The 12,919-nt window shown below is 37.2% G+C and overlaps 1 protein-coding gene across 1 annotated transcript in view; it reads left to right on the top strand.

Moving 5' to 3' along the window:
• Positions 1-11,527: 11,527 nt before the first annotated feature.
• The window catches only part of LOC145987911 (pancreatic lipase-related protein 3-like), a 140,288-nt gene continuing 138,896 nt past the window's right edge, over positions 11,528-12,919 (top strand). Inside the window, exon 1 of the mRNA XM_083122720.1 lies at positions 11,528-11,635. Coding sequence (XP_082978846.1) covers positions 11,587-11,635 — 49 coding nt within the window. The 5' untranslated portion in view covers positions 11,528-11,586. The remainder of the gene's footprint in view (positions 11,636-12,919) is intronic.

Raw genomic sequence — 12,919 nt, 5'->3', positions numbered from 1 at the left:
AGATGGCTCCCGTGTGAGCGGATACTCTTCTCTCTTCATTTACAACAGAATATGATGTGTAACCGTACTCCGATGCAGTGCCCTGAGGTTCCCGGTTGTCGATATTGTGCATTTCAGAATCGCTAAGACGTTCTGTATCTATCATTGGTTGCCTCGATAGCCTATCAGAGGGAGGAATTGGGAACACGAATTGTCCCCCCTGAATGGTTGAGCTCGTTGGCCTATCGGATTATTGGGTTGTTGAACGTCTTCCATTATTTCCATGGACGGGGTCGGGTAGGTTGAAGTTCCTCACTGACATCTCGCGAACGCGTGTCTATGCCGCGGCGATCTCGACCTTCGATGGTCTGGAGCTTCGTTGGGCACCGTGAGGTTTGCACTCCAGGTCCCTTCGGACAGAGGAGCTCCGGGCCTCGCTGCATTGTTTATACGAGGGTCACTATTTATATTTTGAGCCTAACAATGAAAAAACAGGCATTTGGCATTGAAAACTGCTTTATTGTTTTTCGAAGTATTCTCCTTTATGGTCAATACACTTTTGCATTCGTTCGAACCATTTGTCAAAGCAGTTTTTCCAATCTTCTTGAGACACCTCCATAATATGGTTTTTGAACGCATCAACGGCGGCTTCCGCCGACGAAAATCATTGTCCACGCAATTTATTCTTGACATTCGGAAACAAGAAGTCATTGGGTGCCAAATCAGGACTGTACGGCGGATGACCCATCATTTCGATTTTTTGACTGTTCATAAAGTCGGTTGTTAGACGACTTGTGTGACAGCTAGCATTGTCTTGATGAAGAATGATCCGACAACGTTTGTTTGTTTTCCGTATTTGACCGAAGACCTCTGGCAAAAAATTGTTGTGTACCATTCAGAGTTGACCGTTCTTCGTTATTCTAAAGGCACAGTTGCCACATGACCAGTGTTCTCGAAAAAACAGGCGACCATTTGTTTCGATGTGCTTCGAGCGCGAACAACTTTTGTTGGATTGGGTTCATCTTGAAACACCCATACAGTCGACTGGTGTTTACGTTCCGGCTCATATGCATAAATCCATGATTCGTCACCTGTTACAATCTTATATACGTCTTTTGAAGCACCACGATTGTATTTATTGAGCATTTGTTTGCACCAATTGACGCGAGCGTCTTTTTGAGTTTTTGTCAAATTGTGTGGGATCCAACGACAACATACCTTTCTCACAGCTAAATGATCATATAATATTTTATATATGCTGGTGGAACTAATGCCTCTGGTTGCTTCAATCTCACAGTATGTCACATGACGATCTTGCAGTATTAGGTTTTGCACAGCATCAATGTTTTCTTGAACAACAACTGATTTTGGACGACCTTCGCGAATCTCGTCGGTGAGCGAATGGCGGCCACGATTAAATTCGTTATACCAGCGTTTCACATCGCCAAATGTGGAAGTAAGTTGATCGATGCACTCTTGTCTTGATAATCCACGTCGAAAATCGTAAAAAATCATCGCACGAAAATGTTCACGAGTTAATTCCATTTTATTGTTGTCGCGCAATCTCCAAGGCAACATAAACAACACAAATGAAGCTATTGACAAAACATTTGAAGTACGTTATGGTCAATAATGCCAGACGATTCCGTGCAAACGTCAAATCGCGCCTAACTTAAATCAGTGTTGCTAAGGCTCAAAATATAAATAGTTACCCTCGTATACTGTTTGGTGGCAGCACTGAGGCGGGTGGAGAAAATCGGAATTAAGCCGGCTGCAGCGTTGTAAACTTCCTTCAATTCACGAGATGCAACTCATGCGTTATAAATTATCAAGTTTAGCATTGTAAACACCACTAGCATGTGGCGATATAAACTTAACACTTATGTGCTAAACTAAACACGTTACATTAATGAATTTACAAGACAAAGATTCGACAATGCAGGTTACATATTAAACAACAATTACTGCACAAAAGATAACTGAATGCGTAAACCATGCAGGGTATTTAGCATGCTTTCTTTAACCAAAAAGCGTGTCCCATAACAATATATGCTTCATGCTTAACAACAATGCACTCAAAAATTAGATAAAAGATAAATCAAAAGCGTAAGCCTCGCAGGAGTAGTTATGGTACAGCGTTGGGGTCGATAAATCAATTGATTGGAAAAGATCGACCTAAGATCAATTGATGACGCAGCAGTTTTTTTAAATTTTTTTATGACGTCATAAAACGGGTTTATTTTGTGTGGAGGATTCTGATTGGTGTGACGTCATAAATGGGCGGGATTAATTTTGTGAGGAGGGTTTTGATTGGTTGGAGGAGGGAATTCGGGGTCTTCCCGGTTTGGATGTTGGGGATTAGGGAAAGTATTCTGGGTTTTCCCGTGACGGTTGGTCTGGAATTTCCGGTGTCTGAAAACAGATGGCGTTGATGAGTCAGCAATTCTGGGAATTTGAGTACGTGTTTCTTTTGTTTGAAGAGAGATGGCGTTGGTGAGTCATTCTAGGGAGGAGGTGTTTTTCTCGAGTTTGAAATTCCAGGAACTGGGTGTAGTCTGAAACATGTCCGAACATGTTTTAGTTTTAACCTTCCGAAGTGACTGTTTAAATGAATAAAATGTGTAAGTCGTGTCCAAGTAATAAATAGAACGGTGTTTACATACAAAAATAATGTTATTATTATTTCGTTGCACTATACTATGAATATTGTAAGAAATAATGCTGATTTAGAAGCCGCTTTTCGAGTTCTTATTTCGTCGAATAAAATGTAGCATAATACTGATGGACCCATGTATATGGTGTTTATAAAATGAAAATAACTATTGGTAGTATGAATTGTAAATAAAGTAAAATGTGTAAAATGTTCTGAATTTTGTAGCTCTTATTTCGCCGAATAAAATACAGCATAATACTTATGGAGCCCGCTGTACATGGTGTTCTTAAAATGAAAACAAATTTTGGTAGTATGTATTGTAAATTGAGTAAAATGTGTAAGTTTTTTCTGAATTTTGAAACTCTTATTTCGTCGAATAAAATACAGCATAATACTTATGTAGCCCACTGTACAAGGTGTTCTTAAAGTGAAAACAAATATTGGTGGTATGTATTGTAAATAGAGTAAAATGTGTAATTCTTGTCCAAAAAATAAATAGAGGGGTGTTTACATACAAAAGTAATGTTCTTAGTAGAGCCCGGAAGTTTGGCAAAATGCCTCTTTTTATCTACCGCATATATTGATAAAAATTTTCCGGATATACGTTTTTTATGTTGTTTCGAATGTTTTAGAAGACTTTCCATTTTGCCTATTTTGCCTATTTGGGACCCCACTGCCTATTTTTAATTATAATGCCTTTTTTTTGCATTTTTCAATGAAATTTGACCATTTTTTAAAAAATATGTTGGCATTTATTTTTCTTCCGTTTATTATGTGAATAATTTTCGCTTTATTAAGTAATATTGAACTCACGCATGTTTCAACATTGCTGAAGGGGAAAAGTGTGAGGAAAAAGTATTTCATGCTCAGTTAGGATATTGCCTTTCGGTTAACATTTCCTTGTGCATGATTGACTACTGAAGTGGAGAGGTTGATTTCGAACACAAAGAAGATATTTCTGAAATCTCCCTCTCGAACCCGAAAATTTCAGGAAGTTGCAACCAGTCTTGACGAGATGGGGAACCTGGATATCAGCAGCTATATATTATGCTAACAACCTTGAAAAAATCAGTGTGGTGATCGATGCGCTTCCAGAAAATGAAGCGGCTTCAATTCGTGAAGTGAAAAACTCCTGTGCTATTCAGAACTGAAGAATGAACTGTCGTTTATTTTTGAACATTATTGTGTATTGCCAGAGACAATTACAAAGCTAGAAAAAAGAGATGAGACTCTTGTAGCATCCATGAAAATCTTCAAGGAATCTATGCAGCAGATGATGGAAGTGCCAGGAGAAAAGGGGTCAGCTGTTGCGGAAAAGTGCAAACGTGTAGTGAGTGCAAATAAGGACTTCAAACAATTGAAAACAATTTGTGATATTCTAAAAGGTGAAAATGCTGTTACCAAAATGAGTCCAGCTACATTAGCTTGTTTTATGTATGCTCCAATAACTTCTGTCGAAGTAGAAAGATCATTTTCTATTATGAAAAACATTCTCTATGACAGACGACGATCAATGAATGTTGAGAACTTCAAAAAAAAAAAAAAAACAGCTTGTAGTTATGTGTAATCAAGACGGAGAAAATTGAAATGCTCTTCCCAATGTAGAATTTAACATTTTGCCAGAGATTATAGATAAAAGTAAGTGACTTCCAAATGTGCCTTCTTTCGGTTTATTTTGCCTTTTTTCATTTCTAGTGCCTATTTTCCACATTATAAATGCCTTTTTGTATGCCTATTTTAACGAAAATAAATGCCTGAACTTCCGGGCTCTAGTTATTAGTATTGCGTTGCACTGTACTATGAATATTGTAAGAAATAATGCTGATTTAGAAGCCGCTTTTAATTTTGAAGCTCTTATTACGTCGAATAAAATACAGCAAAATACTTATGGAGCCCGCTGTACATGGTGTTCTTAAAATGAAAACAAATATTGGTAGTATGTATTGTGAATAGAGTAAAATGTGTAAGTCGTGTCCAAGTAATAAATAGAGCGGTGTTTACATACAAAAGTAATGTTATTATTATTGCGTTGCACTATACTATGAATATTGTAAGAAATAATGCTGATTTAGAAGCCGCTTTTAATTTTGGAGTTCTTATTTCGTCGAATAAAATGTAGCATAATACTGATGGACTCCACTGTACATGGTGTTTTTAAAATGAAAATAACTATTGGTAGTATGAATTGTAAACGATGTTGATTCTGGTAACTTCACAATCCGCTAATCCTTTATATACCACCCTTCCGATCTACGTCATCGATACACATGGCTCGCATCCGTTCCCGCAAAGCGTCCAACGCCAACGTGCCTCTCCTATCTTCTCCCTACCCTGGTACGCTACACAGAGTTACTTTTTCCGCGAAACCTACTCTTTTTACTCCTTTATTTTCTTTTTACATCTAGGCCGACTCCTTTTTCTCTTTTGCTGTTCTTCCTCCATCATATGCTAGTAGACTTTTTCTTCTCCTTTTCTTTAACAGTCTGATAATGTCATAACCTCTTTTTAATCACCAGACACATCATCATTCCACCCACCCTATCTCCATCCCAACAAACACGCCACACATATCACTCACTAATTCCAAGAATTGTAGCTATGCACTCACTAATTCCAAGAATTGTATAACACTCACACACCATCTGCTCTCATCCATTAACACCCGGGAAAACCTATCACCACACTGACAAAGACATCACACCAAAGCCGTTCGTAACGAACACCATTTGTTCTTGTCCATTAACAGTCTGCAACCATTCAAACAGTTGAAATTTTCAAGGTCAAGGGTCAAGAAGTATGTATTACATACTTATATATATTTATAGAACATACTTTTTCCGCAAATTATATAACCGATATTATAATATGCACCCTTATTAGTGGAAAGCTCAGTGCATAAAACGGATTTTCAACATCAGTTCAATCCGCCACCCGATAGATCGGACACTTTATACCATGCCCTCGTATATTTCTGTACAGATCAGCCTCGGTGCATAAAACGGATTTCGAATACCAGTTGAACCCGTCATTCGATCAATTGATCGGTTTCAAAATCAGTTCAATCAGCCACCCAATAGATCGGGCACTTTATACCATTATTCGGCGAAATAAGAGCTTGAAAATTCAGAACATTTTACACATTTTACTTTATTTACAATTCATACTACCAATAGATAATTTCATTTTATACACACCATGTACAGGGGGTCCATCAGTATTATGCTACATTTTATTCGACGAAATAAGAACTCGAAAAGCAGCTACTAAATCAGCATTATTTCTTACAATATTCATAGTATAGTGCAACGCAATAATAATACATTACTTTTGTATGTAAACACCGTTCTATTTATTACTTGGACACGACTTACACATTTTACTCTATTTACAATACATACTACCAATATTTGTTTTAATTTTAAGAACACCATGTACAGCGGGCTCCATAAGTATTATGCTGTATTTTATTCGACGAAATAAGAGATTCAAAATTCAGAACATTTTACACATTTTACTCTATTTACAATACATACTACCAATATTTGTTTTAATTTTAAGAACACCATGTACAGCGGGCTCCATAAGTATTATGCTGTATTTTATTCGACGAAATAAGAGATTCAAAATTCAGAAAAACTTACACATTTTACTCAATTTACAATACATACTACCAATATTTGTTTTCATTTTAAGAACACCATGTACAGCGGGCTCCATAAGTATTATGCTGTATTTTATTCGGCGAAATAAGAGCTTGAAAATTCAGAACATTTTACACATTTTACTTTATTTACAATTCTTACTACCAATAGTTATTTTCATTTTAAAACACCATGTACTGTGAGGTCCATCAGTATTATGCTACATTTTATTCGACGAAATAGGAACTCCAAAATTAAAAGCGGCTTCTAAATCAGCATTATTTCTTACAATATTCATAGTATAGTGCAACGCAATAATAATAACATTACTTTTGTATGTAAACACCGCTCTATTTATTACTTGGACACGACTTACACATTTTACTCTATTCACAATACATACTACCAATATTTGTTTTCATTTTAAGAACACCATGTACACCGGGCTCCATAAGTATTTTGCTGTATTTTATTCGACGTATTAAGAGCTTCAAAATTAAAAGCGGCTTCTAAATCAGCATTATTTCTTACAATATTCATAGTACAGTGCAACGCAATACTAATAACTAGAGCCCGGAAGTTCAGGCATTTATTTTCGTTAAAATAGGCAGGCAAAAAGGCATTTATAATGTGGAAAATAGGCACTAGAAATGAAAAAAAGGCAAAATAAACCGAAAGAAGGCACATTTGGAAGTCACTTACTTTTATCTATAATCTCTGGCAAAATGTTAAAATCTACATTGGGAAGAGCATTTCAATTTTCTCCGTCTTGATTACACATAACTACAAGCTGTTTTTTAAGTTCTCAACATTCATTGATAGTCGTCTGTCATAGAGAATGTTTTTCATAATAGAAAATGATATTTCTACTTCGACAGAAGTTATTGGAGCATACATAAAACAAGCTAATGTAGCTGGACTCATTTTGGTAACAGCATTTTCACCTTTTAGAATATCACAATTGTTTCAATTGTTTCAAGTCCTTATTTGCACTCACTACACGTTTGCACTTTTCCGCAACAGCTGACCCCTTTTCTCCTGGCACTTCCATCATCTGCTGCATAGATTCCTCGAAGATTTTCATGGATGCTACAAGAGTCTCATCTCTTTTTTCTAGCTTTGTAATTGTCTCTGGCAATACACAATAATGTTCAAAAATAAACGACAGTTCATTCTTCAGTTCTGAATAGCACAGGAGTTTTTCACTTCACGAATTGAAGCCGCTTCATTTTCTGGAAGCGCATCGATCACCACACTGATTTTTTCAAGGTTGTTAGCATAATATATAGCTGCTGATATCCAGGTTCCCCATCTCGTCAAGACTGGTTGCGGAGGTAAACTAAGCTCATTCGCAACTTCCTGAAATTTTCGGGTTCGAGAGGGAGATTTCAGAAATATCTTCTTTGTGTTCGAAATCAACCTCTCCACTTCAGCAGTCAATCATGCACAAGGAAATGTTAACCGAAAGGCAATATCCTAACTGAGCATGAAATATTTTTTTCTCACACTTTTCGCCTTCAGCAATGTTGAAACATGCGTGAGTTCAATATTACTTAATAAAGCGAAAATTATTCACATAATAAACGGAAGAAAAATAAATGCCAACATATTTTTTAAAAAATGGTCAAATTTCATTGAAAAAGGCAAAAAAAGGCATTATAATTAAAAATAGGCAGTGGGGTCCCAAATAGGCAAAATAGGCAAAATGAAAAGGCTTCTAAGACATTCGAAACAACATAAAAAACGTATATCCGGAAAATTTTTATCAATATATGCAGTAGATAAAAAGAGGCATTTTGCCAAACTTCCGGGCTCTACTAATAACATTACTTTTGTATGTAAACACCCCTCCATTTATTTCTTGGACAAGACTTACACATTTTACTCTATTTACAATACATACCACCAATATTTGTTTTCATTTTAAGAACACCTTGTACAGTGAGCTCCATAAGTATTTTGCTGTATTTTCTTCGACGAAATAAGAGCTTCAAAATTCAGAAAAACTTACACATTTTAATCAATTTACAATACATACTAAACATATTTGTTCTCATTTTAAGAACACCATGTACAGTGGGCTACATAAGTATTATGCTGTATTTTATTCGACGAAATAAGAGTTTCAAAATTCAGAAAAAACTTACACATTTTACTCAATTTACAATACATACTACCCATATTTGTTCTCATTTTAAGAACACCATGTACAGTGGGCTACATAAGTATTATGCTGTATTTTATTCGACGAAATAAGAGTTTCAAAATTCAGAAAAAACTTACACATTTTACTCAATTTACAATACATACTACCCATATTTGTTCTCATTTTAAGAACACCATGTACAGTGGGCTACATAAGTATTATGCTGTATTTTATTCGACGAAAGAAGAGTTTCAAAATTCAGAAAAAACTTACACATTTTACTTTATTTACAATACATACTACCAATATTTGTTTTCATTTTAAGAACACCATGTACAGCGGGCTCCATAAGTATTATGCTGTACGTATTTTATTCGGCGAAATAAGAGCTTGAAAATTCAGAACATTTTACACATTTTACTTTATTTACAATTCATACTACCAATAGTTATTTTCATTTTATAAACACCATATACATGGGTCCATCAGTATTATGCTACATTTTGTTCGACGAAATAAGAACTCAAAAAGCGGCTTCTAAATCAGCATTATTTCTTACAATATTCATAGTATAGTGCAACGCAATAATAATAACATTACTTTTGTATGTAAACACCGTTCTATTTATTACTTGGACACGACTTATACATTTTACTCATTTAAATAGTCACTTCGGAAGGTTAAAACTGAAACATGTTCGGACATGTTTCAGACTACACCCAGTTCCTGGAATTTCAAACTCGAGAAAAACACCTCCTCCCTAGAATGACTCATCAACGCCATCTCTCTTCAAACAAAAGAAACGTACTCAAATTCCCAGAATTTCTGATTCATCAACGCCATCTCTTTTCAGACACCGGAAACTCCAATTCCGACCAACCGTCACGGGAAAACTCCGAATTCTTTCCCTCCTCCAACCAATCAGAATCCTCCTCACAAAATAGAAGGTTAAACCTAAAACATGTTCGGACATGTTTCAGACCACGCCCAATTCCTGGAATTTCAAACTCATCAACGCCGAGAAAAACACCTCCTCCCCAGAATGACTCATCAACGCCATCTCTCTTCAAACAAAAGAAACACGTACTCAAATTCACAGAATTTCTGACTCATCAACGCCATCTGTTTTCAGACACCGGAAACTCCAGACCAACCGTCACGGGGAAACCCCGAATACTTTCCCTCCTCCCCAACAACCAAACCGGGAAAACCCCGAATTCCCTCCTCCAACCAATCAAAACCCTCCTCACAAAATTAAGCCCCGCCCATTTTTGACGTCACACCAATCAGAATCCTCCACACAAAATAAACCCGTTTTATGACGTCATAAAAAATTTAAAAAACTGCTGCGTCATCAATTGATCTTTGATCGATCTTTTCCACTCAATTGATTTATCGACCCCAACGCGGTACCATAACTACTGCAGGGCATTTCTCAAGCATTAATAATTATATATTAAAGAATATGGCTATCACGCAGGATAGCTAAATGTGATGACCACGCATGTCGTTACACCTGGTGTTTTCAGCAGCGCGCACTGTTTTGTTCCAGTCACTCGCTTTCTTCCCTTCTCTGCCATTGTGTGCGGCGCTGCTCCACAGACTCCAAATGCATGGAAAAGTGCTTCAAACAATTATGTGTAGACTTCAACCATTTGAGAATGTCAGAACAACAATGAGATTTTTCGGAGGTAAGTAATGCAAATATTTGCACACTGTCCCCCCATGCCCCCTAATTGCCGCCACTGGATAGAGGTATGTTTCAAACACGTTAATCATTAAATTATTTTGGTACCAAACCGAGAAATAACTCTGCGCCTATAAACATCCTGAAAAACCTTAAAAAATAAATAAAGATCTAATAAAGACACGATTTACAGTACGACACGATGAACTTGAGATTTTATTTCTTACATTATATTATATTTTTATTGGTTAGAAAGAAACTCGACAAACAAATACAACCCCTTGATTAATGAATTATATCTTCGATTACAGTGTCATTAATGAAATCTTTAATAATTTCTCCTTTATGAACATTAATGACACTGTAATCGAAGATATTATTCATTAATCATGGGTTTTGTACTTGCTTGTCGAAATTCAAATGTTTCTAAAAATATAATATAATTGAAGGGATTAATTCAAGAAATATCCTCCTCCGTGGCCGTGCAGTCCGAGGCGCTGTGCTTTGGGCTCCGACTGCAGGACGGCATGGGTTTGAGTCCGCCTGGGTTCAGTCTGGGTTTTCGACCTGTGTCTAGGACCGGTGGCAACCCACCATCGTGAGGCAATTGGGGAGCTACGAGTGAGTAGCGTAACCCGGTCACAGATATGTCCTATAACGGCTGAGGGTTCGACGTGCTGACCCCACGTCGTCCCATTACCGGTTGAAGATCTCCACATCTAGGTAGTATTGTGGGAGGGAGACTGGCAGTCGGGAGATAGGGCAGGGACCGTATGGGCTATAGCGCCACGGGTTATATTAATTAAAGAAATGCCTACAATGCCCGTCCGCCCGCTTGAATTGCATATGCTTGCAAGGACTGGCCTCAATCATGGCTTCTCGGAGCCACAATGCAACAATTTGTGACGTAGGTGTAACACACCTATACAATAAGATGCCTCCTTTAATAAACTTACCCTCTCCGCTTGGGGTAAATATTGATTGTGCTTTATTTTTAGGATATGATATTCATGATGAACAGGGAGCGCGCCACCAATTTTTAAGGAGAGACTCAAGAAATGCAATGTCGGATGGCTCCATGTCAACTAAATCCACATAAACAACTAAATAATTGAGACACTCATGACTTGCACCTTTGTAACCATTTCAATTACATAATTAGTTTTCTGAAGCCAGCATTATTTTTGGATCTTGACTCCACGGGCAGAGAGTCGTTAGGACTCACGTGTCAATGCATGTGACGTGTGTCTTACGGTCAAAGGTAATTGATCGTGTTTCTTATGCTTGTATGCGAAACGTTGACTTTAATACAGATCTTTAAGAAAAACACATTTGTCCTTCACGGCCGCAAAGATATGAAATTACAAATTGTTATGCAATGCATGTGATTAATTCGAAGGAAACAAAGTCCGAAGACCTTATGACATCCGTCAGAATAGACTAAAGAGCGCCACCTCCTTCAGGCCTTGTAGTTGCTAAGATGATTCCTCAAGCAGCATGTCTATCTGTCTTCCTGTTGTACTTGTCAGGTGAGTAAGGTTAACAATCGTTGCATTCGATTCCCATAACAATTGACAGGAAGTTCTCCAATTAAATCTGAGACGTTCCGTGAGTGGCAGCCACAGAAGAACTCTGACGTTTGGGAAAGAAGAATGTTGGTTTCTGCTCAGTGGTAAGGGTTTCGAAGACCCCACAGAATGCGAGGAGGTATAGTGGGACTAAATGGTTGGCTTTGTACTACACGGGGGGACAAGGAGGGACAATTGAACCCCCTAATCATGAACGTCCGCAGATTTTTCCCATTGAGGGGCAAACAAAGAATTTCTTCCAGGGGGGCTAAACGAGGCATATTGCCCTCATTACAGTGTTGCCCTATCAAAAAACACCACTTGAGTTTAAAATTATCACGTTCTTGCATCCCCCATTGTAATAAATAATAATTAATGTAAATTACTGTGACTGAAATCAAATTATATGTGTGAAATATGTACTTTTAGGTTGACATTAATTTTCCAGGGGGGGAATGCCTAGTCCATGCCTAGTATAATTTCAGCTAGAAATTTAGTGGGGAGGAATCTTATCACCGTTATTAAACGATATTATCCTCTTAAAGAAAATGAAGTATTTTCAAGCTTATGAAAGTTCCAAGCAACTACAGGGGAGGAGTGTGCATTATTTCATACGTAATTGAACTTCAGCACACCTAAAATTATACTAAGGGGATTTTCGGTGGGTCCGGGCACACATTATATACGCCCCTGTTTTGTACCCATCAATGCAGTAAAACAGTGAGATAGAATGAGGTTTTCTTTCCTGACTGAACTTTCATTTAAAAGGGGAGTGGGGACAAGATGGCAACAATATTCTTTTTATGTTTAATGTACATATTTCTTTTGGAATTTTGGGGGGCAGAAAGTGCCTGGACCCCCTTAAGTCGGTTTTTACCCTACCCCTTAATCAGAGAGTCTGCGCACGACTATGTCATTAAGGAATGTAAAGAAAATACAAAATTCTCCTTTATGTACATAAATGACAATGTAATCAAAGATATAATTCATTATTAAAGGGGTATGTATTTGCTTGTCGAGTTTCAACCGTTTCTAACCAATAAAAATATATATAATTGAAGGGGCTAATTCAAGAATGGTTCCGATGTCAAGTGATCGATACTCGTACTCCTGGTATAAGTTAGTGTCTAGTATCGGATTAAAAATTAGAGATGCTCGATACTTCTATTTTTTATCGTCGTGAGTACAAAAAAGGGCCGCTCTTTTTTGTTTTGCAAACGATCGCTATCTTTGAAATTCTGTAAA

The sequence above is a fragment of the Lepisma saccharinum genome, chromosome 5 (assembly GCF_977018435.1).
Source record: "Lepisma saccharinum chromosome 5, izLepSacc3.1, whole genome shotgun sequence".
Lineage (NCBI taxonomy): Eukaryota > Metazoa > Arthropoda > Insecta > Zygentoma > Lepismatidae > Lepisma > Lepisma saccharinum.
The sequence above is the reverse complement of the archived record's forward strand: the minus strand, read 5'-3'. Positions and strand labels throughout refer to the sequence as shown.